We start from the raw sequence: 23,940 nt of genomic DNA on the forward strand, positions 1-23,940 counted from the left end.
CAAACTACATAGTTCCAACGCTACATAGTTCCAACGGCCTGTGGGCTAGGATAATCTGAAGAAGGTTTTTTTTCCCTCTACTTCCAAGCACGTAGCACGGCAGCATCCCCACATGGTGACACGCGGCTTCGCCGCCTTCTTTTTCCTTCCCAGCATGTGAATCTCCTCTTGTCACGCCGTCGTTGTCGCGACTCTTGTCCCGGCGCCAGGCACCACTTTTGACTCCCATTGCTGGTGGATGCCAATGCCATGGCCGTGGGGCGGTGTCGGCGTCGGTGCCGGGCATGAATCATGGCCGGCCCGCCGACCGCCTCGTCCAAACTACCACCTAGGTACGGAGTACGGAGTAGTTATTAGGCATCCCGCACGATTAATAAGAGGACAGGGACGAGGGACGAGTAGTAGCGCGTACATGGCATAAGCCAGGGCCCGCCCGCCGCCTGCTCGGCATTTCGGACCCATGCCGGCCCACCACACCCCCTCCTCCCTTCTGCCAATGGCGGCAGGGGACCATGACGCACAGCCAAATAGGGTTACGTGATCGGACGGTCACGTCAGCAAGGTTTCATTTCACGCTTCATGACGAGTGGCGGGCCGACATTCACTCTATTTTCCTTTTGGCCCCTCTGTCTATCTGTCTTGAGCAGGATGGTGAAATTCGAAAAACCAGCCGTGTGATGCCGTCGAGGGTGCTGACGAAATAGTCGGGGGAAACGCGTGCGAGGACCGAGTACGGTTGTGGTGGTGGTGGTGGTGGTGGTGGTGGTGGTTGTTGTCGTTGTTGTTGTTGTTGTCGTCGTCGTCGTCGTCGTCGTCCTGGACTCCTGTGGTGGCACTGGCGCTCGTTGACACAAACTTGGTTCGGGACCGCCGAGCGTGTCATCTTGCACGCCCTTGCAGAAGACGCGGAACGAGGCCCGACGATCAGGGAAACCCATGGCTGTGAGTCGTTTACCTGCTGGGCGGCTTTTCGGGCCGGATAAACGACGACGCAGGTAGTCGGTACCGCTGGTAGTTGATTCTCGAGGCATCAGTTTGCGTCGGGCAGGGCGTGCAAGGGACGGTGGGCATGGCATGGATGCTTGCTAGTTGCGTGGGCTGGCGGTCCAGCGAGGACTTAATTCTTTCGCTTCACTTTACTCCGTATTAGGTTGTCATGCGACGACGGCTCCGCTCTCCTGCCAAGTTGATTGCTGGACCAGCCTGGATCCGGAGGACTAGGTCCAGGGACGGAGAATGCACGCACCTATGCGGCGCGATACGGAGTAATTGCTGCATGTGTAGGTTTCATCTGGAGACCCGTGACATTTGATGTGTTTTTTCTTTTTTTTTTCTTTTTTTCTCCTCCCTCGCTCCCCTGCGCATTTGCATCAGGAGGATCGGCGTGATGCGTGATGTGACCAGGGTCTGCTAATGCCTCTGATGAGATGAGTGATGTGACTAGGGTCTGATAATGCCTCTGATGAGATTCCCCGTTGGCCGCTCGCTTAGTCGCTGACGGGGTGCCGGGGTGTTGCCCAACGAGACGGAGCCAGGCCTATCTACTCTATTGATCGTCACGATGGATGTGTCGCCGATCACCCCGAGCATGCTGATAAGCAGGGCGGTATCTGATAAAGAGCCGTCACCAGACGACATTGAACACACCTCGAGTAGTGCACTTGGGGCATGGGATGGCGGCGGGTATCCGCATCGGAGAGAGACTGACTGATGGAGATTGCCGAGCACCGCTTGCCGGCGCCTTTCCGGGCTGAGAATCACAGCCCGGCCAAGGCGCCATACCAAGGCGGCCGGCGAGGCAACCAGGCACGACACATGATGCGTGATACGTAGTCTGTGTCCTGTCGCCTTGGCCCTTGGCAATGGCCGTCGTCTGGTGTGCCCTTGCGTGAGACCCGGCAGGCAGGGCGTGGTTTGAAACGCTCTACATGTTTGTTCGCCCCAGATCCATTGTAACCATGTGCACCTGTGGCCGTTTACAGCTTCAACCGCTCGAGTACCCGTTTGAACCCGTCCGATAACCTGCGTACCATGACCAAGGAGCGGCGGGTGATTGATCCAGCGGCGGGGCAATGGTCCAGCGCCCCCCGGGTCTCTGGGTTTGAGAAAGGAATACCGAAAGGCGTGGTTGTCACGCGCCTTTCTCCTCTGCGCAGCGTCACCAATGTGCAAGGGAGAGCTGGGGTTCCGATCTCGCCGGCGGGAGAATAGAATCGTACGTAGCATCTCCAACTCCCAACACGGGGGCCATTTGAATTATCGACATGGGATCCGCTTGGCCCCGCCGCCCGACCTGTTCCGGAGGTCCGGAGTTGGGGATCGGAGATGGACGGGCACATGTGTGCCCGAGCCCGAGCATCTACGTAGCGACGCCGATTAGCGGGACCAAACCGCGCCCGAGTGCATCCCGATTCGTGAGGGCACTGCCGGGAGCCAGGATCGGGGCGGGAGCCGTTGGTTTGGGCGACTTTGCGATTCTGCAAGGGCGCGCGGCGATTGACTGATGTGGTGGTGCGTCAGGGGCCGTCGGTGCACGATGCCCGGAGACGCTGGAGGGTGAACGGTGTTGGTCTGTGTGGACTTGATTTTGGGCGGAGGAGGCAAATGGCCTGGTGTCTTGATGACTTGGATCCCAGGCAGGAATGGATACAGGCTAGGCTGTAACCAGAAAGAAGCCTGTGAAGGGACTGTGAAGTTGCTCAGCACTTGAGTAAAGTAACTTACCTACCTAGGAGGTACTTGTATGCCTGCCCAGGTGGTTAATATGCGATGCATGAGCACATCAACCGCAACGTTCCAGCTGATGGTGCCAAAGTATTATTTTGTCTCCACGTTGATGAAGCCGCGCGCTGAATTACCGAGCAGTGCATGTCTCTGGTACTCCCGAGTCCCAGAGTCCGTCCTAAAGTTCTCAACCAGGTCGGTCTGCGTGATGGCTTCATCTCAGACCTATTGTCATTGTCTCAAAAAAAATTTCCATGCATAAAGTCCTGCTCGAACCATCCAGCTACATCCATCAACCTCCTCCCCCCCTCACGTACATGCGTCATCTTGACAATGCCATCATCCATCTCGTCCCTCCGAGACAACGACCTCAACTGCCCCCCCCCCCAAAACAGCACCCGAACACGTGCGACCAGTCGACGCCGACCCACCAGTTTGGACGTCCTCGCAAATCCTCAAGCTCCCGAGGCGACAAAACTTCCCAGAAACCGCAAGAGACAACGTCCGCCGGCCCACGAGCGCAACCAATCCACGATGCGCGCTGCACGACGCGCGCTGCCCGCGCACCTGCTGTGCCGAAGCTGCCTGAGACACCAACAACGCCGGTTCGCAAGCTCGGCCGCGCCCCCGAGACCGCCGCCGTCCGGTCTCGCCGCCCTCCCGTCTCGACAGCTCCTCTCCGTGTCGGGGCCCGAGGCATCCAAGTTCCTGCAGGGCATCATCACCGCCAACGTGACCGGCGCGGACGGTCTGCCGCGCAAGGATGCATTCTACTCGGGGCTCCTCAACGCCACGGGCCGCGTCGTCCACGACATCTTCGTGTACCCCCTCCGGCAGGGCGGGCCGGCCCCCTGGGCCACGGAGGAAGGGTACCTGCTGGAGGCGGACGCAGGCGAGGTGGCGAGGCTGGCCAGACTCATCAGGCGGTACAAGCTACGCGCAAGGGTGACGGTGCGCGACGTGCCGCCGGACGAGGCCTCCGTCTGGCAGGCCTGGGACGAAGCGTCGCCGCTGGCGCCGGACGTGGCGGCCGGCGAGTCGAGGCTGGTGCTGGAGGACCCCCGGGCCCCCGGTCTGGGCTGCCGCATCGTCCAGCTGAACCACAGGGCGCCCGAGCTCGACGTGGACGCGTCGACCGAGGCCGCGTACACCATCCGGCGGTACCTGCGCGGCGTGGCCGAGGGCCAGGACGAGATGCTGCGCGAGCAGGCGCTCCCCCTGGAGGCCAACATGGACGTCATGGGGGCCATCGACTTCCGCAAGGGCTGCTACGTCGGGCAGGAGCTCACGATCCGCACGAGGCACCGCGGCGTGGTGCGGAAGCGCATCCTGCCGTGCGTGATTTACGGCAAGGACAAGGCCGCGCCGCGGGCGCTCCTGTACGACGCGGAGTGCAGCTCGCCGGAGAGCCTGACGGCCGACATGATCCCCGCCGGGACGAGCGTCGGCCGGCTCGGGAAGAGGGGCCGCAGCGCGGGCCGGTGGCTGAAGGGCGTGGGCAACATTGGGCTGGCGCTGTGCCGGCTCGAGATTATGACGGACCTCGTGCTGCCCGGCGAGCAGGCCGCGGCTACGTACGGGCCCGGGGGGGACGAGTTTGTGCTGGAATGGGGCGAGGGCGGCGAGGACAACAAAAGCGACGTCAAGGTCAGGGCGTTTGTGCCGGCGTGGCTGCGTGAGGCCCTGAGCGCGCAGGGGCTGGACAGGACGGAACGCATCCATAGATGAGGACCTTGTTCACCTCGAATGGAGCGAGCACATGCACCATCTCGCTCACTCGCTGGAGACAACGGCTGTCTCGAGTGCCTCTTGACGTAGCAAAGTACGGAGCAGGGGCGCGGAATAGTAACAGCACAACATGACTACTTGAGTACGTAAGCAGTGTGACGTCCTGGAAGGCTGGACGTTTGTTTTTGGCGGCAAACGCAAGTGGCGCACCACCAATAACTGACAGGCGGGCCGGTCCCTGAAACCTCCGTGGGCAGGCTGCTGAGCAGCAGCGGGAAAAAGTCTGGCACTTACGTACCGAGTACCGAGTACCCAGTACGGAGTAGTGCGGACGGGGCAAAGAGAGTCTCGGTCAGCCCGTAGAGCGTCGTCGGCGGCTGCCCTTTGCAAGGGGTTCCGGTGACTACTTACCCAGTACCGACGGACCATGTATGGGGCACGGAATAGCCAGCCCGCGGCCGTACGTCGTCCGCACGCAATACGCCCACTCCCGTACCGCGTGCGTACCGGGTGCCAAGTCGCGCCGCCAGACCTCGCGGCAACACGTCCGACACCATCAGTGCCGGTGCCAATGCCAATGCCAATGCGACACAGCCTCAGCCTTGGTCATTGGCCGTGCTTTGCCGATGCATCTGACGGGCTGATTGTGAGGCTTACGGACGAGGCCGGGCAGTAGACCGGGTGAGTGACCATACATATCTCACTCATCTCGTCTCACCCATCCATCCCACCCACGCCTCGTGCGCTCCTCACCCGCGCGCGTCTATTGACTTCCGTCGCAAGGCTGGGCTCTGTCCTATATATCTCAGACCTTGTTGCCGCCGAGGCGAACCGGGGCAGCACAGACACAAGACCGTTCGCATCACCTTCCCGTCAATTTGCAGACCAATCGCACATATACACATATACACATATAGCAAGCACGTCGTCTTCCTGCAGTCGCCAGCGACGGTGTCCGCCAAGCTTGGGACGGGCCCAGGACGATCAACATGGCTTCCGAAGATGCCGCGACGAAGCGCCAAAAGAAGCGCCTCATCGTCTGCTGCGACGGTACCTGGATGAACAGCGACTACGGCTTCTCAAAATCTAGCCCCTTTTCTAGAAAAGGTACTTTGCAGGTGCCCTCCAATGTCACTCGCATATCGCGCTGTTTCAAGCGCCGCTGCGCAGATGGCACCCTGCAAATCATTTCCTACGAGTCGGGAGTCGGCAGTGGCAGCAACACCCTCGATAGCATCACCGGTGGAGCGTTTGGAACCGGCCTTGCAGAGGTAGGCGACATGTGGCCTTCCAGACATCAAGACGCCGCAGGCTAACCTGTCCACAGCGTGTCCGCGAAGTGTACGCCTATCTGTGCGCCAACTACATGGACGGCGATGAGATTTTCCTCGTCGGCTTCTCGAGAGGTGCCTTCACTGCGAGGTCCGTTTCTGGAATGATTGCAAATCTGGGCCTGTTGACCAGAGAAGGCGTTGAGCACTTCTACCCCATTTTCAGGGATATGCAAAATTGGGAGAACGACGACTATGACGACCCGTTTCCCACTGTGCCGTTCCGAGACAAGCCCAAGGGTGCCAACGCCGATGTCGAATATCGAGCACGGCTTGAGAAGATGGGCTACACTCGCGTCTATCAAAAGGACAACAACCTCATCAAAGTCAAAGGCGTATGTGTGTGGGATACCGTCGGCAGTCTTGGCATTCCGAAGATCCACGTGCTGGAAAAGCTCGGTGTCCGTCCAAACAATGACGAATAAGTCTTCCTCGCCCCCCTCCCCCCCCCCTGACTCGACTGACCTGTCCAACAAGGCTAACCTTCGGTGAACATATAAATGGCATGATACCGCTCTATCAGACCGAATCGAACATGCTTTCCAAGCATTGGCGCTTGACGAGACCCGCACCCCCTTCAGCCCTGCAGTTTGGGAACGCCCCAGACGTGAGGGGCTGGGCTCAGTAGACTTGCGGCAAGTATGGTTTCCCGGGAACCATGGAAACTGCGGCGGTGGATGGGACGATCAGGGCATTGCCAATGCCACATTAGCCTGTAGGTTTTGAAGCGACTTTCCACCCTCGCCGTGTCTATCGGCGCTGACCTCGGCAGGGATGATGGATCAAATGACGAGCGTCGGCGTAGAGTTTGACACGCCATCGTTGAAACGCGTGGTGGAGCAGACGTTCGACTTCTACGAGTCGCCCGAGGCGCACAAGCAGAAAAGGGACCGCAGAAAACTCAGGCAGTGGGCGGTCGATCCGATATTCAACGCCAACAAGCCCCTCAGGCCATGGGCGTTGGGGTCGATCCAAAGAGTGGGCGGTCTTTTGTATGCGCTCTCCGGAGACACGATTAGAACGCCAGGCATGTACAAGCAAGTCGATCCGAAAACGTCGACATCGCGAGAAACGTACTTGCAGAACACGAACGAGAAAGTCCACAGCTCTGTGCGGGTACGGCTGGCATGCGAGGGTCTGGGTCTCAACGACGAGTCCGTGTGGGCTTGCCAGGCCCTTTGTGACTGGAAGCTGAAGCGGGCCGTCTTTGAATATGACCAAGAGCCCTCGATTCACGAGTACAGGCCGTATGACCGATACCGGGACCGGCCCTCTCGCGAAGGCTGGATCTGGAAGTATGTCGGCAGCGAGAAGAACGCCCCAAACCAGAGAATCATGCCCGAGGAGCCGCTGGGGCCGTATGAGCGATATTTACTGGAGTTTTCGGGCGGAACCCCAAACGTGTACGATTACGCCGAGGGACGGGCGAACGGGAGCAAGAAAAGAAGAAGCAGGCATGACGGACCGAGGAGGGCTTTGTTGAGGCAGGGGGCGTCACATACTTACTAAGCATCGGACATGCGTTGCAATTGGGGAAAGGAAAAAAAAGTAAAAAATTGCAATATATATATATATACATATATATATGGATTAAATGTAGACACGCACTACTCCGCAATACCTTAGTGTCAGAAAATTAATTGCCGTCGTAGACGCTGCGACAAAATAAATGTCACCAATTACTAGACGCTTCTAGGACCCCTACCCGGGGACGAGAAGGAGGCCCAGGGTCCAGGGTTGGCATGTGCACAAAAGCGGGTCGCATGGAGAGATGCATGTCACGTCTTCCTCCTAACGACAACCCAGCCTCTTCTTGCTCCCCCATCAGCTTCAAAAGCCTATCCGTCGCCCAAGCTTTGCTCTCGCGTGTGACGAGTGAGGGGAGACGAGAGACGAGAGACGAGATATTTTTTGCTCACGGCACCTCGGTACCTCACAAGCAGCGCGCCGCAGCCAACCAGCCAGACAGAATGGGCGGAGACAACCAAGACCTCGTGCGCCTCGCAGGCGAATATGCCGACAGAGACATCGATCTCTACCACGTTCTCGGTGTCGATGCGCTCACCCCCAAGGAGGACATCCACCGCGCCTGGAGGAAACGGTCCCTAAAGTACCACCCCGACAAGGCCCGCGAGAACTTTGACGCAGAGAAGTGGGAGCTGTTTGAGAAGGCGAGAGATGTCTTGTCCGACGCAAACGCGCGCGCCGCGTACGATGGGGCGAGCAAGGCCAAGCTCTTGCGGAGGCAGGAGCGCGAGGCGATGGACAAGGAGCGCAAGAAGTTTGCTGACGATCTTGAGGCGCGCGAGAATGCCGCCAGGCGGGCGAGGGAGGAGGTGCAGCAGGCTGACAGGGAGATGCTGCAGAAGGAGAGGGAGAGGCTGGCCGAGCAACAACGGATGCGTGACGAGGAGACCAGGCGGCAGGCCGAGGCTGCACAGGAGGCCGAGGACCTGGCTGAGGCTAGGAGGCGGCTGAAGGAGAAGAGGGACGAGAAGGCGAGAAGGAGACAAGCCAAGGAGAGCATGAAGGCCACTCTCGGGTCCCTCGGCAAACCCTCTGGTCCTGCGAATGGGGTCATAAACGTTCCGGGAGACTACGTTGCGGATTTGAGTCTGAACAAACGGTACTGGGAACTGGTCTGCGACAAACTGCGCGCCGTTCAGGCAGTAAGGAACTTGCAGAAGGACGATACGCCAGCGGAAATTTTGCAAGAGGCAGAGAGGGTCGTTCAGGAGGTCCGAAGCAAGATTCACGAAGCCGAGGTCAGGTATCAGAATGAAACAGCAGCCACCTAAAAGAAATTTCGACAATCGTTGGCGCCGGGAAAGCGGAGGAAAACAAAAAAGACCATTTACGTTGCTACAGAATCCTTTATTCAAGACGACGCAGAACCATCTCATGCTTGCTCTTCTAGCCTTAAAACACCAATGGCGTTTGCGCCCATGATTGCCTTGGCCTCGGCAGATCCTTGGCCAACGGCCTTGGTAACAGCCTCCGCGTTCAGACTGACGCTTTCCCACTGTCCTTGCTCGTCACTCGTGATGGGCGGGAAGAAGGGATGGTCGGTCCCAAACATGAGTCTGTCGGAACCGCTTGCGTCGATTGCGGCCGTCAATCCGACCTCGGAATATATGACGGCATCCAGATAGATCTGTTCCCTGAGCACATGCCAGATCGTGCGACGACCTTTGCCAACCTTCCCTTCTCGGACAAGCTGTCCGTCGTGCAAAATACAGCTCTCGATTCGCCCGGCGAGGAAGGGCAGAGTGCCGCCACTGTGGGCCAGCAGCATCCTCAGGTTGCGGACCTGGTCAAAGACGCCGGCCAAATACATTCGTGCCACGGCAATAGTCGTCTCCATGGGGAAGCCCAAGGCCAGCGGAAGGACATGGCCGTACTGGCCAGCACGAGGGCCCCACACATCGTTGGGCATGCCGTAGTGAGGATGGAGGAAGACTGTCAGGTTTGCGGCAGCAAGGGCTTCGAAAACCGGCATCAGACGCGGGTCATCCAGTCTTTTACCGAGCCCCGAGGTGCCAAGGATGACCCCACGGCAGTATTTCAGGTCCTTGAGCCGAGATATGGATGCCAGAAGCGTTTGGAACGGCGCTGTGAGAGGCAAGGTGCCGAAGAAGAAGAGGCGGCCGTGGTGCTTGCCGCACATGTGTGAGAATTCATTGTTTACGGACTCGGCAATGTCGCCGGCTTGGGAGGCGTCGACAAAGTCCAGCCACGGGTTAGCCAGAGAAATGACAGATATATCGATGTGGTGAGTGTCCATGAAGTGAATCTTTTGGTCGAGAGATGCGAAGTGAGACGTGAGGGGTCGTCCCGGAGGCTTTGCCGAGGCGTCGTCCACGGCGTTTTGCAAGTCCCCCAGCTCGGCTTCCAGCAGGATGAGGCGAGGCTCGGGTGCTTGGGGGAACTTGCGAACCAGGGGGATGGTGGTCCGAGACTCGAGCATCTTGATGTACTGGGGGGGATACATGTGGGTGTGGACGTCGACGACGGTCAAATTAGACATGGCCATGACGGGCCGGGGCCGTGCTTGCGCCAGGTGAGCTGAGAGTGAGAGGCAGGAGCTTTGAAGTTGAGGCGTTGCCGCCGCCTGCGTGGGGGTGGACGAGGCTGTTTGCGCAACAATGAGGGGCATGAAAAGGCGAGAAAACGCCCACATGGTGATGGTTGTTGTAGCAGCACCGAGCAAGCAAGAAAGCAAGTGCCTGGGCCCTGATGGCTTGCCGAGCAGGCAGACGCACGCAATCTTTACCGGTGGAATCCTGGCCTCGTCCGCGAATCAAAGCAGCGCGTGGACTTGTTGATATTCGTTCACAGTACCCATGCATCTCTTCCCTCCCTCCCTTTCCTCCTTACTTCTTCCCGTCCATGACACGAGGAGCAGTGTCTTGGCGGCTCGCGGGGAAGACGGGATGGTTCGCTTCCCCTCCCAATTCCGTCTCTGCGATAACGACTGGTATCGGCCGGTGGAGGGATGCCCCGCACGGCAATGGTAGGTTGGTAACTGCATGTACTGCATGTACTTGCTGCATGTACATGGGTACTCGAGCCCCTCTAGTGATAATACGTAACTTAGTACTCTGGCCCCCATCAGCAGATCTGCGGGGAACCAGGTTGACGCCCACGGCGCCAACCATGGGCCGTAATAATGGAGAGCATCTCGGAAAACCGCCCAGTTGGCCGCCTGCTTACCTAGGTACTTAATGCGTAGACTGCTCGAGTCTCTCAGCTTGCCCGAATCATCGCTGTGATCCTCCCTTGTTACAAGAAATCATTAAAAAAGAGATTCCCTGTAGCAAAAATTCTTCAAAACAAGAGCGCCTTCACCATGGCGACTGATGCTGCGGTAGCCAAGGATGGCCTGGTCATTCCTGTGAGTGGGAAGCACAATGCGCTTGCTCGTTACTCCGTACTCCTGCTTGTACTTGTAGTCATCACCAGCAACCACCACGCCGGTAGCTGGTTTGCTCTACCGCTGCTTGCTGCTGGCTATACTGACGTTGCTGTATTGCCCACAACGACTTCCTGCATGCTGACTTCTGCTGCCGCAGCTCATAGACTTTTCCAAATTTCTCAAAGGCGCACCCGAGGAGCGCCAAGCTACCGCCAAAGCCGTCCTCCATGGCTTCCAAACCGCAGGCTTCATATACCTCAAGAACCACCCAATTCAGGCCCAGGTCCTCAGTCGTACTTTTGCCCGCTCCGCCGATTTCTTCGCCCTCGACACTGACGCCAAGATGGAGTTGTGCTGGACCACGCCCGAGGCCAACCGCGGCTACTCGGCGCCGGGCCGCGAAAAGGTCTCCCAGCTGGAAGACATGGCTGACGTTGACAGGGTCCGGAGCGCCGCACCAGATTTGAAGGAGAGTTTGGAAATAGGGCGTGACACTGACCTAAACTATCCCAACCACTGGCCACCCGAGGACGGCAAGCTGAGGGGTTTCAGGGCAGACATGAACGAATTCTTCCGTCTTTGTCAAGCATTGCATGTGCAAGTCATGAGAGCCATCGCCCTCGGAATGGAGATTCAAGAAGACTTCTTTGATAAGTTTGTGGACGCGGGCGACAATAACCTGCGGTTGTTGCATTATCCGTCTGTAAAGGCCCAAGTCTTCAAAATCAATCCCGGCCAGGTGAGGGCCGGCGAGCATAGTGTATGCATCTCGAGGGCCCATGCATCTTCCCCTCGTAACCTTTGCGTCGTTCAGCATGGCATCTCTTCCTCTGAAGGGGGTTACTGACCGAAACATAGGACTATGGCTCAATCACCCTGCTCTTCCAGGATAGCCGCGGCGGCCTGCAGGTCAAAAGCCCGACCGGCCACTTTGTCGATGCCACTCCCATCCCAGGAACCATTGTCGTCAACGCAGGCGACCTACTAGCTCGCTGGAGCAATGACACTATAAAGAGCACTGTCCATCGAGTTGTCGAGCCACCACACAAGGCGGATGACTCCTACCCTCCTCGATATAGTATCGCGTGCGTATTGACCGCGGGAGCCAAAGCGCTTGCAGATGACGCGACCGGGCGGTCTGGTAATCCTCAGCACAGAAAACTAACTTTCCTTCATCATAGGTACTTTTGTAACCCGAATTCCGAAAGCTATATTGAGACCTTGCCAGGGACATATGCCTCGGACAAGGACAAGAAATATAAGGGTGTCAAGACTGGCGATTATTTGGTGCAGAGACTGGCGGCCACGTACTGATGGTGGGCTCTGCGTGTTGATTTGGTGGAAAATGGAAACCAATGTGAAGATTTATGAAGACGACTTCTGCCATGATTGCTCCAGAGTGCTTCGCCTATCGCATTTACAGCCCTCGGAAAATAACAAAACATGAAGAGGGGCGAGCGACGCTTCCATGGATAGTAAGACGGAGAACCGTTGTCATCCCGACGACGGCGAGTTGAACAAGTTGAGGCGGGTCAATCCAAATGTCTCTCCACTTCCGTGTCGCCGTGAGGGAGGAAGGAGCCACCCTGGAATCGCCCCATCGCCTCGGCCCGCGACGCGATGGCCTCGTCCCCAACAATCCGCACCGAAATTCTTAACTCCAAAAAAAAAAACTCCCCATCACCGGCAAACCACCACGCTGCCGCCATGGCCGACAAGCCCAAGCCCGAGCCTGGCTCCAAGCCGGCATCGCCCCTTAAAAACGCCTACCTCATCTTCTACAACTCCGCGTCCGCAGTTGCGTGGAGCGTAGTGCTCGGCCGCACCATCGCGGCGCTGTACCTGCGCGGCCCGGCAGCCGTCTACGCCGCCGTGGGGGAGTGGACGAAATGGACGCAGACCGTGGCCGTCTTGGAGATTCTGCACTCCCTGCTAGGTATGGAGTCCCACGACGTTTCGGAAACGACACAATGAGCAGAGAACCCCAACTCACACAGTTTTACCCAAAACCAACCCGCAGGCATCGTCCGAGCCCCCGTGTCCACCACCACCATGCAAGTCTTGTCGCGCCTCCTGCTCGTCTGGCCCGTCGTCAACACGTGGCCGTTCCTCGCCCTCTCGCCCTTCTATACCTCCATGCTGGTCGCCTGGTCCGTCACCGAGGTCGCTCGATACAGCTACTTTGCGCTGTCGCTCGCCGGCGCCCTGCCCGCATTGCTGACCTGGGCGCGGTATAGCATGTTCTACGTGCTGTACCCCATGGGCATCACGAGCGAGTGCATGCTTGTCTTTGGGGCGACCGTCCCCGCCGCGGAGAGGAGTAGCCTTGCGCCCTGGGCTTTGTATATCGTTTTGGCCATTTACGTTCCAGGTACGTTTTTCCCGCCCTAACGAAAGTGGTTGTACTGGGGGTGGGGGCAGAGAGCGGCTGACCATTCTGCAGGATCTTATGTTCTGTTCACGCATATGATGAAACAGAGGAGCAAGATTCTGCGTTCGCCCAAGACTAAGGATGACAAGGCGCAGTAGACTTGAACCGAATTTTCGTTTCCACAGGCTAATTGTGAGGGCCCGAACGGTCTGATACCTGTGTAGATCGTCTGTGAAGATTAGAAAAAGGTATTCTAGTATCGTGACAAGAGGTCCAAGACTTGGCTATGAACAAAAGTAGAGAGGTATGCACCTTGCAAATTATAATTGGGATAATTACGGATGTGAGCTTTATGCGAGTTGCTCTGTGGTCTCCTTGTCTCTCCCTGTGTCCTTTTCTTCTGTCCCCTTTCCTTTGTCGTCCACTTGTACACTTTGCACCGGCTCCGTTGTCGTCTTAGTCGAACTCTCGTACCAGTCGTTCCGTGACCACTGGGCAATCAAACAAGCCGCGTCATGGGTTAACTTTCCATACCCAGGGTTCTCCTTCGGTTCGAACATGGCTACATGCCCGGTTAGCAAGATGTCCCCATGTGAAAAGCCAACCCGCAACTTGAACGAAGAAGAAACTCACTCATGTGTGCCACTGTCTCGTCTCTCGCATTATCGTTCACGGCCTCCATCCAATCGCCCGCGTTCGTCGTCTTGGGTAGATTACAAAACGTCCTCTCCTTGCCTAGAACCGTCCCAACCATACTCACCTTCTTGGAGGCCGCACCCTTGCCCAACCTCGTGTACAGAGTTGCGAATCCGACGCCCAACTCCTCGTGAAGCCGCACCACGAACCCCACGCGCTTCTTCAGCTCCTCGGCCTTTGCGAGACAACCCACAAACTCGAGATGAGACGACGCCCACGTCCACCCCTCGGCAATTTGGTCGCGATTCATCCACGCTGCTGCTCCGCCGGCGGCCACGGCACTCGCCGCGCCAGCGTACATGGCTACCTTGCCCCATTTCTGCCACGCGCTCGGCGGTCCGGCAGGCGCGGCAGCCGGCACCGGCGCCTTGGTCTTGCCCGTGCCCCAGAGCGCCGTCCTCAACCCGCCGATCTGGGAGATTGTCGACGCGGCAGTTTCGTAGTGGCTCTCGGCGCCGTGGGCGACCACGCCAGGCGATATCCCAAGGTACGGCGTGTCAAAGGCCAGCACGCCCTGGACGTAGGGGAACATGAAGGCGTTGAAGGCGGGCTTCTCGTCGTCCGGCTTTTGGATCCCGTCTTCCGAGTAGATGGGCTTCTCCGACGCCAGCGCGATGAGAAGCTCGGCGGCAACTATGCCGCCCATGGAGTGGCCGATGAGGATGGTCCGCACCGAAGGATCGACCGTCGGCGACGACGTGCCTGACTCTACCTCCATATCTATAACCTTGTCTTCCAGCCTGTACATTTTGACGACATGTCGCCGCACTGTTAGCGTCTCACTTGCGACGTGATGTGTATGCCGGCCACGAGTACACAACTGGAGATTTTTTTTTACATGATAAAGAACAGAACAGAAACAGAGTAAAAAAAGAGGAGAGCAGGGCCGGGCCGGGGGAGTTTTCTTTTGGCAAAACGAACCAGTTGCGGAATCTGCTCACGCATTCTCCCAAGTCCCCCCTCGTCTCATACTTGGGATACACTAGCACCCGCACGTCGACTTTGGGTAGTTTTTGGGCGACAATGTCTCTGAGGTGCTTGGTGAACTCGTAGTTGTCCCCAAAGGTCGATTCGCCGCCCTGGACGGTGCGTCAGTGCGGTCGGATGATTATGCGTGGTCCCGTTGCCCTGCAGCATCGCCACATGGCGGGGCGCTCGTGACGAGCCGACGTACTTTGAAGCCGTGGATAAAACACAGCAGTAGCGTCTTTTTCATGATGCGATACGATCATCTAGTTGGATGGACTTGGTTTTATTCCGTGCGATGCATGTGCACCATGGCCCGGCGTGGCAGTGGCGACCGGTTTCTCGACGATGATGTGGATCAAGTTGAGTTCCGTTGTGAGTCGTGGTAACTACAAAGGTACGGAGGACAACGTACGCTTTATTGACGTAAGTACCTACTAGGTAAGTACCTAGGTAGTCTCGCCGTGTCGCTCCTGCCACCCATCTATTTACACCACACCACCACGGAACTGGGCGTCACCTCACACACACACACACAACACACAAAATGACGCGACCACGCCATAGCATCAGAACCATCTCAGATGCTTTGCATTCTCCATGGTCTCTGGAGAGAGAGATTTTCGCATTTTAGGCCTAGGAACCTGGAGGCCTTGCTCACACCATCAAATGTCGATTCTCACATGCTCGACGCATCATCAATCACCCTTCCGCATACTCTTGTTCGTCACGTCTAACTTGGTTTGTACAATCTTCGTCAATGTCTTCTACTAAAATACATTTTACTCCGTATCTAGGCATGCCTGCCCAGACCGGGCTTCACGTCCTTCACGGCAAGGGAGTCCCAAACACCCTGCCAGCTTCATCTCTGTCTCGATTGCTGCAGCCCCCCTCGTCCCATCGTTTAACGACCATTTCCATACGCTTGGTATTTGAATACGCCCTAGGCCGCTCCATCCCTTTGATACACATTGGCAACCCCAGCCAGACAAACGCCCAGAAAAAAAAAAGGAATCGCAGTGTCAAACAGCTACAAAACAACAAAGACAAAAATCCCGTTGCCAAAAATGACCCATGTGAAACAGATCCGCCGCGTTGCATCACCAGTACTCGGGAATGAGTCGCGTTTCGAGGATGCCAGCTATGAGTATTATTGACATCCTGCACAGGTTGTGGTGCCTTCCAATCCCTGCCCCGTCACGCCAACTTGAATTTCTTTGTCGTGTGTGTGCTTCATTCCTCGTCACTCTGAGCAGACGACTTGGCGCCGTTGGCAGCCTCGCTCGCGCGGGCATTGCTGGAAATGATCTTGATTCTAGTACCGCCGCTTGGCTGTGGTGTGCTTGTTCCCTGGCCCGATGGCGCAGCAGATCCTGCTTTGCTGCCTGCTTCCAGCTCCTGCAATTCGGCATGAGCTTCTATTTCCTCTTGAAACTTCTTGTTAAAAAACTCCTGCGCAACGTCGTTAGATATAGTCCCCCAAAAAACAACTCGCGCTGCTCCAAACTTACCTCCATAGTCTTGGCATCCTGGTAGAGAATGCTGCCATCCTCGTTGTACGTCTGGCAGTTGCGAATCATGAGCTGGAAATCCTTTCGCAAATCGCTGAGGCTGGAGTACTCTTCCTTTTTAATGCGGGTTTGGATTTGATTCATGCAGATGGGGTTCTGGATAATCACATAATAGTCGGCATAGTCTCTCTTGGGCGGTAGCTTGATAAACGGGCCGATGATCAGGCGCTTGCCAGCATCCGACTCGTCGTCTTCAGCCAGGGGTTCAATGTCGTCCACCTCCAGATTCATCATGGCATCATAGATGGCTCGCAAACTCTTTTGTAAAAGTTCACGCTGTTGAGGACTGACTTTGGAATCAGCCGCGGCTGACCCGGCCTTGCTTGGTCGACCTTGCGGACCCCGTCGCTTCTTGGCGGGCGGCTCTTCATCGCCATCTTCTGCTTTGCGTTTCTCGTTTTTGCTGCCAGGTTTGCGACCACGCTTCTTCGGCGTCTCGATCTCTTCCGTGCTCGCGCGGCTGGCTGAAGGTGAGTTATCAATCGAGTTCATCAGCGCCATCTTCTTGAGCCTGTTTGCTTCTCGCTTATCCTTTCTAGCTTGTTTGCGGGCGGCCGCGGCCTCGGGTGAGTCCTCATCATCGTCCACCGCCAGCAACCATTGCTCCTCTGTCAAGCCATCGTCATAGCGCACCTTGGTGCGCTCACGAGCACCACGGCCAAGCACAAGGTCCTCAGTCTCCTCTTCAACCACATTGCCCTCGTTCAGATAGATGTCGGGCAGCTCATCTTCTCCCATGAGTCTAGGCTTAGCCTTTGCACCAGCTGAAATACCGTAGACAGGGTCCCGAGCACGTTCTTCATCAATCCTCTGGAAGACTGTGATTTCATCATCAGAACGTGCAAGCATCATATTCAGTTCTTCATCTTCCATGTCATCCTGTTCTCCGCTTTCAGCCATATCTGCGCTCTCTAGTAGGGTTCGAAGCATAGCGTCGCGGTCAGTTTCCGAGGACTTGTTGTCGAATCGACCGGCTTGGATGACCTTGCCGTCCATATCCAGCTTGAACCTGGCACGTTCCAGGATCTTCTCTTCGACTGAGTTTGAGCTGATCAAACGAAGAATTCGCACCTCGTTCTTTTGACCGATACGATGAGCGCGGTCCTGAGCTTGCAAATCCTGGTGAGGATTCCAATCAGAGTCGTAGATGATGACGGTATCTGCGGTCTGCAAGTTCAAACCAAGACCACCAGCACGAGTGGAGAGTAAGAACATGAAGTACTTCGAGTCAGGGGCATTGAATTCTTTGAGAAGGTCTGATCGTTCATCAGACTTTGTTGTACCGTCAAGGCGCAGATACTCGAACTTCCGGTACCGCAGATAATCCTCCATGATGTCCATGATTGCCGTCATCTGAAAGAACATCAAGACTCGGTGTCCCGTGGCCTGGTACTTGGGTAGGATGCGGTCCAAAAGCTCAAATTTGCCAGCTGTTCTCCATAGCAGGTCGTTGCTGATGCTCATAGGGTTCATGACATTCTCAACTTCGTCAAAGACGAACGGGTGGTTACACAACTTGCGGAGCTGCATGATCATGTTGCTCAAACCACGAGCATTGGTCTTTCCACCCTTGCCATCGCTTACCACCAACTTGTTGTGTGTAACCATTTGCTTGTACAGCTTCGCCTGGAGGGCAGAGAACTTGCATTTGATCACCTTTTCGGTCTTGTCGGGCAGGTCCTTTTCCACGTCTTTCTTCAAACGTCTAAGCAAGAATGGTCGCAAGACCTTGTGCAGACGACGAATGACAAGAATTTGCTCTTCTTCGGTAAGCTCCATCTTATCTTGACCACCGGTATTGGCAAATGGCGTATTGAACCACTCGTCGAAAGTTTTGACAGACTTGAAAATATTGGGCAAAACAAAGTTCAGCATAGACCACAACTCCGCAAGATTATTCTGAAGAGGGGTGCCAGTGAGAATCAATCGGAAGCGAGTTGTGTAATACTGCTGAATAGTGGCACTGAGTTTAGAGTTGCTGTTCTTCATACGATGGCCTTCATCAATAATCATGTGAAACCACTTGATCTTGCTGAGAATCGGTCGGTCCTTGATGATATATTCGTACGTGGTCAAGAGGACCTGGAATCGACCTTGTCGTATCTTCTCCTGCTGTAGCTTTCTGGCGTTTGGAGGACCCTTGTAGACAATTCGGCTGATAGACGGTGCCCACTTTTCAAATTCGAGGTTCCAGTTGGTGAGGGTACTCAGAGGTACAATGACGAGATAAGGTCCACTTTGCATCTTGCGCTCGATGAAATAGGTGATCAAGCTGATGGTCTGAATGGTCTTTCCCAGACCCATTTCATCAGCAAGAATACCATTAAGGTTGTTGTTGTACAAAGATATCATCCATTGTAGACCCTTGATCTGATACTCTTTCAAGGTACCACCAACCAAAATGCTGGCCTGTTCGGTAACTTCTTCTCTGATGCGATGTGCAACCGCGTAGTAGTCGATTTTCTTGCCACTCTCCTCGTCGTCGTCGTCACTCTCTTCTTCAACGAATGGCTCGGCATCATCACCGTAGGCCTCGGCAGCATGGCGTTGCTGGGCCTGAACCGACGACGCCAGTTGGTGCAAGAAACCATCCGTCTGCTTGAGCAGGTGTGTGATACGAGTGTCCTTGGCTTGGTCAAGCAACTTGAGATACGCCTCCTCATCATTGGCCTTCAGAGCCTGCAAACGCTGCTTGGCCGTTCTCTCTATACGCTTCTGTTCTTCCTTCTCGATATTGAAGTGTTGGGCATACATGAGACGGCTGAGCTTGTGCGACTTGGTCTTCTGAGAGTTGGCACTCTCTTGGATTTCAGCGCGGTGGTGACAGATGGCACGCAGGAAATCGCTGTGCTTCTTCTTCTCTCGATTTTCGCGGGCGTCACGCTGTTGCTTCTCAAGCTTCTCAGTGATGCGAGCCTCACGCACGTTCTGCTTCTTCATTCGGCGGTAATGACTTCGGTTCGTTGTCATGGCCAAATTATCATAATGCATCATTTGTCGGCCGATTTTCTCCCGAAGGGCCCTTTGCTTAGCATACAAAGCAAGGCTCTTCATTTCGATTATGGCTTTTCGCTTTAGCGTGTCATCGGCCTCCAATGTCTCTTTTGTGGAGTCCCAGTGAGCCAAGTTTGCCGGTAGATTCTTGAGCTCAGCGTAGCGTTGGCTCATTCGATTAAATATGACAACTTCTCGCTCGTACCGGAGGTGGTCGAAGTCAATACCAGTCGGAAAGACGCCCGGAATGAACCAACGGTTCTTGCGCTGCGCATGATCAAGGTATCTGATCGAGTGTCGAATCATGCTCGTACCATAGGGCGATTTGACAGACTTGTACGTGTAAGCTTTGGGTATGGGAGGTTCTTCGTCGGTTGGCATCTCTGGTCCTGCTGAAGGTGCCTTCTCGGCATCCTGACTTGAGTGTACGGTCTTGGCAGAGTTCGAGATGGCATCAATGGCAGAAGCCTGCCGACGCTGTCTTTGATTAAAGATAGCCTGCTGCAACTGAACAGAAACACCAGCATTCTTGCCGAGAAGTTTGAATGCGTGGATCTGTTGCCTCAAAAGAGCAAGCTGTTGTTGACTGAACTGATTTGAGCCAGAGCCTGGAGCAGATGGGGCAGTGGAAACAGCGCCGGGTGTCTGTGCTGTAGTTGCGGGAACGCCTTGAGGGCCAGCGTTGGTTTGCGCCGGTTGAGGAGTGCCTTGTTGCGGTCGGCCGCCTGAAACACCATTTGGCATCTGCTGGTGCTGCTGTTGCATGAACTGTTGTTGGGTTCTGCGCATGTTGTGTTGTTGTTGGAAGTTCATCAAGAAGTGGGAGGCCTTGACATATTCGGGGTCCGTGGGAGGGACGCCTTGCTCTTTCATCTGCTTCAGCTTCTACATATGCATCAATCAGTATCCGAGTCATCAGACTTGGTCCGCCGGGCATCGACATGGAGATCCATTGTCAAATAGCCGTGCTTGATACGTACCCTGAAGACTTCCTCGGCTTGCTGCTTGGTTGCGCCGGCAGGCATCGGCGCACCTGGGTGTTGCACCGCAGGCGGAGCTTGCACCGACGCCATGATGGACCCGTGGTTTTTGTCTGCACCGAAAAATATACCCCAATGGTAAAACAATTGTGATTTCGGATTATTTACGGAGCATGACGATGGTGAACTGGTTACGGATGGTCGTGTTGCGAGCAAAAAGGATTCTCGAGCGTCGCGAAGTGGTCAACAGGGAAAAGAGACGGAAGCGGAATGCGAAAAGAAAAAAAAAAGAGAGAGACGAAAATCTCAGACGTCGCGTCGATGCTCGGCGAATGGAGCGTTGCGCAGCGAGAGACACTGTCCGAGCGAATGTATACACGTCGGGGAAGCGTGTTGCAAGTCGTCTGATATCAGATACGGCCGCGTTGGACGGGCTGTATGTCGGCCGGCGAGGCGTGGGGGTGGAAAATACACAAGGGATTCAGGTAATGTAGGAGACCACCGGATGTGAGGCCAGGAGGCGGCGAGGGATTGAAAAAGTGCGAATGGAGTGACGGGGCGCGTCGGGGCGGGTACCTCGAGCGTAGAATGCGTGCAAATCGCGTGCAACACCAAGTTGGCGAGGATTGGAGATGGCTGCGGATGGTTTGCGAGGGGACCTGGCGATTTTCGGGATGCGCGCGCGCTTCCTCGCTGGTTGATGATGGGGAGTGGTGAAGACAACGGACAAGATTGAGCGTGATGGCTGGTGCAGTCTGGGCCGCCTGGCCACGGTAAATCTCAGCACGACGTCTGCGCAGGCGGAATCCCGCCACTCATGCTCGAGAACGACACAGCGATTGGCTGTGTGCGGTCACGTGAAAGGGCATGGGCAAGTCAAATCCAGCTGTATTAGGTAATCCTCGAAGTCCCCGGGGACGGACCTCTCAGGTTTGACCGTCGGTCTGGTACTGCAAACTCCATGGCGCTTCAACGGTCAGAAACCAAACTCTGCGACAAATAAATACCTGCCTACCTAGGTAGGTACCTCGTGTACCGATATATGAAGCGCGTAACGCTTTCGCATCTAGGACAATCTCCTTGATGCAGCGAACGCCCCAGATACGTGTCTTTGAAGATTTGGGCCCGATACCCAGCCTTTACTGATGGACTGATGGGCACGTCTATATCGACCGGAAAAGTCTGCGGGGAATGGGTATCGACAATGCGATGACAGGGTTTCCCAATATGCTTCTGGGACCTTGCGGAGAGTGGTACATCCACTGCAACCCTCGCGGCATTACGGGTGCATGTAATTAAGGATGCGTTCCGAGCACCGCAGACAGTTCAGTTCGTCTGGGCCATCATGCTGCATGAGAGAGAGACACACATCCTTCGCGTTGTACATACATACTACCACCGGGCTGAGCAAAAGTAACTTGTCGAAATCGGCCCTGGTGGACCTCCCGCTATCGGTAGTGGCGGCGGTAAAATCGTGCATGGGGTCGCGCCTAATATTTAAATCGATCCATTCCAAAAGGGGAGTCGTACATACTGGATTCACCTTTTCGCCTTCTTCTTGTCCGGCCCATCACCCTCTTCGTCGCTTAGCTCCGCGTACTGTGTCTTGGGCTGTGTCTTACTCCATGCTTTGGTAAAAATCGGATCATTTTGGGCCTTGTCGGCATACTTCAACAGCGCCTCCCGAGGATCTTCGTGTAACATGCGAGCAAGTGGGATGTTCTTAGCAACATGTTTCTCGTCTGGTTGGTTCTTTTGGAATGGAGTTTGCTGAGGGATATGGGGTCGACGCGGATCCTTCGAGCGACCAGTCCCAGTCACGCCCGACTTCTTGGCACCAGGCAACGCACCAGGTGTGATGATTGCATCGCCAGACATGCCTAGCCCTTGATCCATCGTCAAGTTCGGGTCGTCGTCTATATGGCGCTTCTTCGGCGCTCGAGACATGACTTCCACGGCGCCGCGGCTTGAGGTTGTTGGGTTATACAAGACGTGCGTTTCAGCGTTGGCAGAACCTGTAACAATCTGGTTGATCTTTGGATGCCAATTCACAGTGACCAAAGGCGACCCGGGTGTTATAGGTGTCACATGTTCAGCCCGAAGATTTCCAGGGTTCAGAATATGCAAATGTCCTGTTTCCGAACCGGTAATGATGCTGGTGGAGTTTGGCGAGTATCGAATATTGCTGGTCGTGAAGTGATCTGCCGTGGCTGTGTGAGAGACGCTGACAAGAGGTCCGGTGAATTTTCTGGTGTCCCAGAGCTTGATAAGGTCGTCACCCCCTCGTGTAACTACCATGCGGCCATCAGAAGAGATATCAATGCCGCTGGTCCAAGTGTGTGGCTTGTGGGCGCTTTGAATTTCACCCGCAGGTCGAGCAAATGGTCCATTGCCGCCGTACATAACCAAGGTACCGTCGAGCGCTGCACTCACAAGCACATTATTGCCACCCTGAAATGGCTTGGCCCAGGCTACCGCTGTCATTTTCGTTCTGCCTGCTGAGCCTGCGGCTTTGGACTTGAACACCACTACCTCCTTTTGAGATCGCTTGTTGTTGACATCCCATATTCGCAGCGTGCTGTCCGTGCCGGCCGTGACGCAAATATTCTTGTCTGTTGGGTGCCACGTTCCAGTAGTGATTTCTGAAATGTGACCTTTCGTGTTGTTCATGTCTCTGAGATACATGTCTCCTTTGACGAATTCCGTCAGGATTCCACCGTCTCTTGACATGATTTTAGCCTGCGGGTGAGCAGCGACACATAGGAAGACGCCTCCAGAAAGCTCGTTGAATTCCACGTGGTGGATGGGGTGCGACTCCGTACTGGATGATTTCTTCGTGTCATAGGGATCAACGGTCTTGAATGCTCGTAGTGTAGTTGGTGTCATGGACGCAAAGTCGTGAAAATTAATTATGCAATCGAGAGAAGCAGTCAAGAGTCGGCCTCCGGAGGGATCCAAGGAAACCGTGGTAACCGCACGACTGTGTGTCTTCAAAACAAGTTCGTGAGACACGGGATACTCATCTCCGTGGTCGGAATCGTCCGAATCGTCGTCGCTATCATCGCTATCGCTAGAATCCCGCCCCTTGGGGATGGGTTCCTTCGCCTCCGACACCTTTGCATCTAGCAAACCAGTAGTTGCTGTGGCATTTGTGTTCCTCTTACTTCGGTCGATTTGGGCTGCAATGTTCGCTTCCTTGGATTTCTTGCCAAAGGAGGCTGGAAGGAAGGCTCTCATAGGATCATGCTCTGCCAAGTCGGGCGTCTCTACTTCGAAATCGTCGTCGCTTGCCATATCTGCAACTTCGCAATAAAGCTGCAAAGGTTTACCTTGGATTGATCCAGAAGGTGCGAAGCCTGCACGCTTGCATCCCAGTTCTTGCGTCCAGAATCGTGCCGTCACGTGTGGGGCTGGCTCTCGGCACTTTCTTCCGTCTTGACGTGGAAAATCTAGAATCAGCGTACGATCCAGCTCAATACTTGGTTCAATTGATCAGCACCTATTAAGCCTTCCTTGGTGTCCATCTGCCGCCACCGATTTCGTTCTCTCGCGCCTGAACTAACCTAGTCTCTAGTTCCAACTGTCTAGCCTGCAAACAAACCTAGCGCAACGCAGCTATCATCATGCTTCTTCGATCAAACACCGGTGTCCTTTGGGGCTCATC

The 23,940-nt window shown here is 55.6% G+C and overlaps 9 protein-coding genes across 9 annotated transcripts; 5 read left to right on the plus strand and 4 right to left on the minus strand.

Moving 5' to 3' along the window:
• Positions 1–3,057: 3,057 nt before the first annotated feature.
• MAM_02341 (uncharacterized protein) lies at positions 3,058–4,452 on the plus strand (the record flags this gene model as incomplete). Its single annotated transcript, XM_040821140.1, has 1 exon — positions 3,058–4,452. The coding sequence occupies one exon, from the start codon at positions 3,058–3,060 to the stop codon at positions 4,450–4,452; it is 1,395 nt and encodes a 464-aa protein (XP_040680554.1).
• A 989-nt stretch (positions 4,453–5,441) lies between these two features.
• On the plus strand, positions 5,442–7,292 carry MAM_02342 (uncharacterized protein; the record flags this gene model as incomplete). Its single annotated transcript, XM_040821141.1, has 4 exons — positions 5,442–5,723; positions 5,780–6,122; positions 6,307–6,498; positions 6,556–7,292. 4 exons carry the CDS (start codon positions 5,442–5,444, stop codon positions 7,290–7,292), a joined length of 1,554 nt encoding a protein of 517 aa, XP_040680555.1.
• Positions 7,293–7,753: 461 nt separating this feature from the next.
• On the plus strand, positions 7,754–8,581 carry MAM_02343 (DNAJ domain protein Cwf23; the record flags this gene model as incomplete). Its single annotated transcript, XM_040821142.1, has 1 exon — positions 7,754–8,581. One exon carries the CDS (start codon positions 7,754–7,756, stop codon positions 8,579–8,581), a length of 828 nt encoding a protein of 275 aa, XP_040680556.1.
• A 101-nt stretch (positions 8,582–8,682) lies between these two features.
• MAM_02344 (uracil-5-carboxylate decarboxylase) lies at positions 8,683–9,810 on the minus strand (the record flags this gene model as incomplete). Its single annotated transcript, XM_040821143.1, has 1 exon — positions 8,683–9,810. The coding sequence occupies one exon, from the start codon at positions 9,808–9,810 to the stop codon at positions 8,683–8,685; it is 1,128 nt and encodes a 375-aa protein (XP_040680557.1).
• An 822-nt stretch (positions 9,811–10,632) lies between these two features.
• Positions 10,633–12,012, plus strand: MAM_02345 (thymine dioxygenase; the record flags this gene model as incomplete). Its single annotated transcript, XM_040821144.1, has 4 exons — positions 10,633–10,809; positions 10,856–11,458; positions 11,557–11,783; positions 11,880–12,012. The coding sequence occupies 4 exons, from the start codon at positions 10,633–10,635 to the stop codon at positions 12,010–12,012; spliced, it is 1,140 nt and encodes a 379-aa protein (XP_040680558.1).
• A 393-nt stretch (positions 12,013–12,405) lies between these two features.
• On the plus strand, positions 12,406–13,227 carry MAM_02346 (protein tyrosine phosphatase; the record flags this gene model as incomplete). The annotated part of the gene is made up of 3 exons (XM_040821145.1): positions 12,406–12,634; positions 12,719–13,069; positions 13,142–13,227. 3 exons carry the CDS (start codon positions 12,406–12,408, stop codon positions 13,225–13,227), a joined length of 666 nt encoding a protein of 221 aa, XP_040680559.1.
• A 192-nt stretch (positions 13,228–13,419) lies between these two features.
• Positions 13,420–14,513, minus strand: MAM_02347 (uncharacterized protein; the record flags this gene model as incomplete). The annotated part of the gene is made up of 2 exons (XM_040821146.1): positions 13,420–13,631; positions 13,703–14,513. 2 exons carry the CDS (start codon positions 14,511–14,513, stop codon positions 13,420–13,422), a joined length of 1,023 nt encoding a protein of 340 aa, XP_040680560.1.
• A 1,451-nt stretch (positions 14,514–15,964) lies between these two features.
• On the minus strand, positions 15,965–20,369 carry MAM_02348 (SNF2-family ATP dependent chromatin remodeling factor snf21; the record flags this gene model as incomplete). Its single annotated transcript, XM_040821147.1, has 3 exons — positions 15,965–16,183; positions 16,243–20,181; positions 20,277–20,369. 3 exons carry the CDS (start codon positions 20,367–20,369, stop codon positions 15,965–15,967), a joined length of 4,251 nt encoding a protein of 1,416 aa, XP_040680561.1.
• Positions 20,370–21,815: 1,446 nt separating this feature from the next.
• On the minus strand, positions 21,816–23,570 carry MAM_02349 (WD domain, G-beta repeat containing protein; the record flags this gene model as incomplete). Its single annotated transcript, XM_040821148.1, has 1 exon — positions 21,816–23,570. One exon carries the CDS (start codon positions 23,568–23,570, stop codon positions 21,816–21,818), a length of 1,755 nt encoding a protein of 584 aa, XP_040680562.1.
• Positions 23,571–23,940: the final 370 nt, after the last annotated feature.

This window comes from Metarhizium album (genome assembly GCF_000804445.1).
Source record: "Metarhizium album ARSEF 1941 chromosome Unknown scaffold_4, whole genome shotgun sequence".
Taxonomy (NCBI): domain Eukaryota; kingdom Fungi; phylum Ascomycota; class Sordariomycetes; order Hypocreales; family Clavicipitaceae; genus Metarhizium; species Metarhizium album.